Here is a 4,674-nt window from a genome sequence, read left to right on the forward strand (position 1 = left end):
TTGGCTGGAACTTAGCCTCTGAACTCATCTCCATCACCACTTCCCAACCAGAGACAGAGACCAGTTAGTGAGACTTTAGCAAGTACGTGTGTTTTGTGCGTGGCTGTGGAGGTACAGTGAGGTCTTGTCTATGCAGGTATTGTTGAAAGGTGGCTCAGAGTCCATGCAGTTCAATCTTCAGTCTCCTCCAGGCACAGAAGTGTTTCTGTAGGATGGCAGAGCAAGCTGTCCAGTCAAGATCTGCATTCCACCAAAAATGATCTCTCTGCATCCCACTGCAGACACCCCCAACAGTCTTTAGCTTGGGAGTTATGACAGAAACTATGGATCCAGCTCAGCTCTCATGACAAAGGGCAGTTGGGGAGGAACAGGGGTAGAAAAAAACTAAATTAAATCAAAGGATCAGGGACATGATGGGATGGGTGGAGTCATTCCAGAGTCTCCAATGTCCTACTCTTGATCCAAGAAGTTTGTGGATGAGGTAACTCAAAGGTTGGGTTGTCAGTGCCTCTCATTTGGTCAGCAGGGTCCTGAGGCCTGAGGCTGTAGGGAGGAGGTGGTTCTGTGGGAGTTGGCTTCAGAATAATCTGACTATAGGGTGGTGGGGGATCCAAGGTGGTGACCCAGATTGTGTCTAGGGGGGCAATGAAAGGTGGTTCTGGAGGTATCTGATGATTCATTCTGAGATTCTGCTCTGGTTCTCTGCACTTTCAACAGAAGAGCCTCACTAAGCCACAGATGTAAAAGAGAGGTATCATGACCATGAAGAGGATAAACAAGATCCTAGAGGGGTCATTTGAAGGATCCCATTTATTTTTCTTTAGGTAGCATCCACTGTCACAGCATCTGAATCCATTGGTACAGTTTATGGAGTCACATTTGAATATAACTTCATTGGCACTTACTCATTGGAAACTGGAGAGCAGGCTGAAGAGCAAGGTGAGCACAAAGCCTGAGACCCAGGCATCTGGCATCCTGGCAAGGGGGTCACTGAACTTCCGTGTGTAAGAAAGGAGTGACAGGGCACGACCTTTCCAACTTCCCTCCGCCTATAGGGCCCAGCCTTGGAATGGGGGTGGAGTCAGACTAAGGCTTCTAGCCTAAGCTCAGGGAATAGATGTACCATACATTACCAGACATTCTGGAGGACACAGAGGAAAGTGACTGATGATGAACTTTGCTAATAGGTGAGACAATATTTCAAATTTCTTGCTTCGCAAAAAAGTCTATCAGAGACTGTAGGCCTGTAGACTGAAGATGGATGCCCCAAAGTTGCAGAAGAAATTTGGGTGACTGTCTAGGCAGCCAGATGTCTCTGTCATTCCTAGAATTTTGGAAGTTGCTTACAATTCATTTCCTGTTTACTTAGGTAATATTATATCCTTCTTGGGTCTTTGATAGAGTTGAAGACTAGATAGTTATAGTTACAGTTTTCCTTAGTCATGATAAAAGGTAAGTTAGATATAAAACTTTAGACTCACAAAAATAGATGATAGAGTATTTTCTTTTATTTTGCCAAATACAAATAGACTAGATATTGTAACTATAATTCTTGCTTGATAACTGTTTTGTTATATGTAATTTTACTATGTTAAAATGAAAACCTTCCTTTTTGATTAGACAGAAAAGGGGAAATGGTGTGGGATGTCTTTCTGTGTGCTGTGAATATGTGTTGCTCCCATTAGTTAATAAATAAAGCTGCATTGGTCTATGGCAGGGCAAGATGGAGCCAAGTGGGAAATCCAAGAGACAGAGAGAGAGAGAGAAAAGAAAGAAAGAGTCAGAGGAGATGATGCAAGCCACCACCAGGAGAAGCAAGATGTGAGAGAACAGGTAATGCCACAAAGCCACATGGCAAAACATAGGTTAATAGGAATGGGTTGAATTAAGTTGTAAGAGCTAGCTAGCAAGAAGCCTGAGCCATAGACCATACAGTTTGTAATTAATATAAGCCTCTGTGTGTTTACTTGGGAATGAGTGGCCACAGGACACAGAAAAGCCTACACTAATATCTACCCCATCTATGAACTGCGGGAGTACTTGAAGGGGCTAGTCCTGCAGAACCAAAGCTGCAGGATCTCCATGACACAGGACAATAACAGGATATCAAAGAGGAGTTCCAGTGAAGATCCAGTATTGATAGTGTAGCAGAAGCCAGAGGCCTCAAACTAGACCAACGACTCACTGCAATGAACATTTGCAAGTAAAGCTTTTTGGGCAAAAGAGTACACTATATGACACATCATACCTTGAGATTCTGTTTTTGTTTTGTTTTCTTTGAGCAAGAGAGTGCAAGAGTGGAGGGCAGATATGGAGGGACAGGGAGATGAGTGGAGTTGGGGTGCATGACGTGAAATTCACCAAGAATCAATGAAACTTTTAAAACAAGGAAAGAAAACAAAGATACTATTGGTAACAGTTAAACTTCATCACTAACTTGATTAAGTGTGGAATCACTATGGAAACACATCTCTGTGGTTGTTCACGGAAACGTATAGAAGACAAAGAATAACCCACCCTGAATGTAGGCAGCACTGTTTCATGGACCAAGGTCCCCAAAGGAGTAAAGAGAGAGGAAACTGAGTGCCAGCTCTCATCTCTCTCTTCTCCCTACCAACACAAGCAAAGTGACCTGTCACCTCATGCTCCCACTGTCATGCTTTCCCTGCCAAGATGGACCAAAACCACACCAAACCTTTCCTCCCTTAAGATGATTTTTTTCAGCTACTTTGTCAGAACAATGAGAAAAATTAATTCTACAGAAAATGTAATATCTACATGAATACACAAACCTTAACAAAATCAGGGAGAAAATATTCATCACAGCCAGTGGTCCTCATTTCTTTAACTCAGCATGTGGCTGTGGCTGGTATTATAGATACTTTATTTCAATGCCCATTCTATATTTTCTCTGTTGTCAGCAAGGAGCTGGGCTGATGATAACTCCTTTTTTACCTCCTATCATAATGCAAACCTTCATTCATGAGAAATCTGAACAGTACTCTGTTGGAACTGGATTGGGTTGTTGTATATTTCCATAGGCCTTGGTCACAAAGCAGAGTGACAGAAAGAGGCAAAGGATACCTTGTGCACCAGATGCCCTCATCATTACCTCCACTGTAACTCCAGTTTTCCCTTGATAATCAGAAGCAATCACCCCAGCTGAGATAATGACTGTTGACTCAGAAGCATCAGGAGCCCAAGGTATGTGAAGGTCTTAAAAGTGAGATCATCACTGTTCTTCCTAACCGAGGGATTATGCCTTCAAGAATTGAGTTCTCTGGGCCAAGAAAGTTACAGGAACAGGAAGTAAAACATTTTGGTAGTGGGTCAACTGGGATAACTGTACCACTATCATTTCCAACCCTTGATTCTTGGGCCCATGAGTACTGGCTATCAGAGAAGCAATACTGTATATTGAGAGCTAATTCAGGACAACTATGACTATTCATCCCAGCCCTACAATGTATCACCACCTAGGTACTGCAGCTGTAACTCTGTCTCCAAAAGGCCATTCCATCATTTTGTGATCCCACTTGTTTCAGGATGCTAAGAAGCATGACAAGTCCAGTGAATTCCTTGTCCATAGGTTCATTGCCATACTTCTTCAGCTTTGACATCAGAAGGAATATCAAGTAGAATATTATAATGTCGGTGGCAAAGTCTATAACAATACAGGTATTAGTTTTCTCAGAGACATTGTGAGCAAGGAAGGCAATTCCCTGTCTAGAGTAAGTATCCATTCTAGTAAGAATAAAACACTGCAATTCCACAATGCAAACAATAAACTCATTGCCAGGAAGCTGGTCGTTCACCCCTTGGAATGGTGCCACATCAGAGATTGGGTATTGATCTCTTCTCCTGGAAGATGGAACTCTCAGTGGGAGTCATAACTAGGTTGGCCGTGGCAACTGAAAGTCCATGCCATTGAATCCAAGCATGGCCTCCATTCCTGCCATGATGACATCTTTGTTTTTATTTTGTTTTGTTTTGTTTTGTTTTTGTTTTTGTTTTGTTTGTTTTAGCTCAACAAACAAAGTCAATAACAGGAGCAGTGAAGGAATGAGGCTAGCTTATATCTATAGAACAAGTCATCCTACCCACTTGATTATTTCAATTCTTTTTGGCTAAGGCAATCCTTTTGTGAGCCTTCACATTGCATGACAAATATCTACACATGTTTTGCCCAATCAGAAAAGTCTTAGCCACTCATGTGGAGAACCTAAAATAAATAAATAAATAGGTTTTTAAGCTGACATGGAAGTAGAGAGGAACTATTAGGGAATTAGTTATGAGGGAGCTGTGAAAACAAGAACGTGACTCTGTGAGAACGGTGTTTATTTCAGGCCCTACTGCAGCTTGACAGGCAGGAACCAACCCTATTCCACGTCCCCACGCCACCCTCCTGTGATTACATTCCAACTGGAATAGCATCGTTTTTCTGTATATAGAGATTTCAGTTTCCCACAGTTCCCCCAAGCCAACACCATTGATACCATTCCTGCCCATCCTGGCTTAACCGTTAGCACACTACCTGGCCAAACTGTACCTCAGCTCCCCACTTGGGCCAGCCTCCCATCCTAGCATCATAAAAGCCCCAGCCTACAAGAGAGGTGTGCTCTCTTGAGAAATGAACCTGTCCCTGCCAGGAGCTGCCTCCTCCTCTTTCTCTTC

At 42.8% G+C, this 4,674-nt stretch overlaps 1 protein-coding gene across 1 annotated transcript; it reads right to left on the bottom strand.

Annotated features, from left to right (window-relative positions):
* Window positions 1–428: 428 nt before the first annotated feature.
* Window positions 429–974, bottom strand: Tmem92 (transmembrane protein 92). Its single transcript, XM_052732225.1, is given in 1 exon segment — window positions 429–974. A coding segment is annotated over 1 exon segment (546 nt).
* Window positions 975–4,674: the final 3,700 nt, after the last annotated feature.

This window comes from Peromyscus californicus, unplaced genomic scaffold, assembly GCF_007827085.1.
Source record: "Peromyscus californicus insignis strain IS unplaced genomic scaffold, ASM782708v3 Scaffold_9__1_contigs__length_137607984, whole genome shotgun sequence".
In the NCBI taxonomy this organism is placed as follows: Eukaryota; Metazoa; Chordata; class Mammalia; order Rodentia; family Cricetidae; genus Peromyscus; species Peromyscus californicus.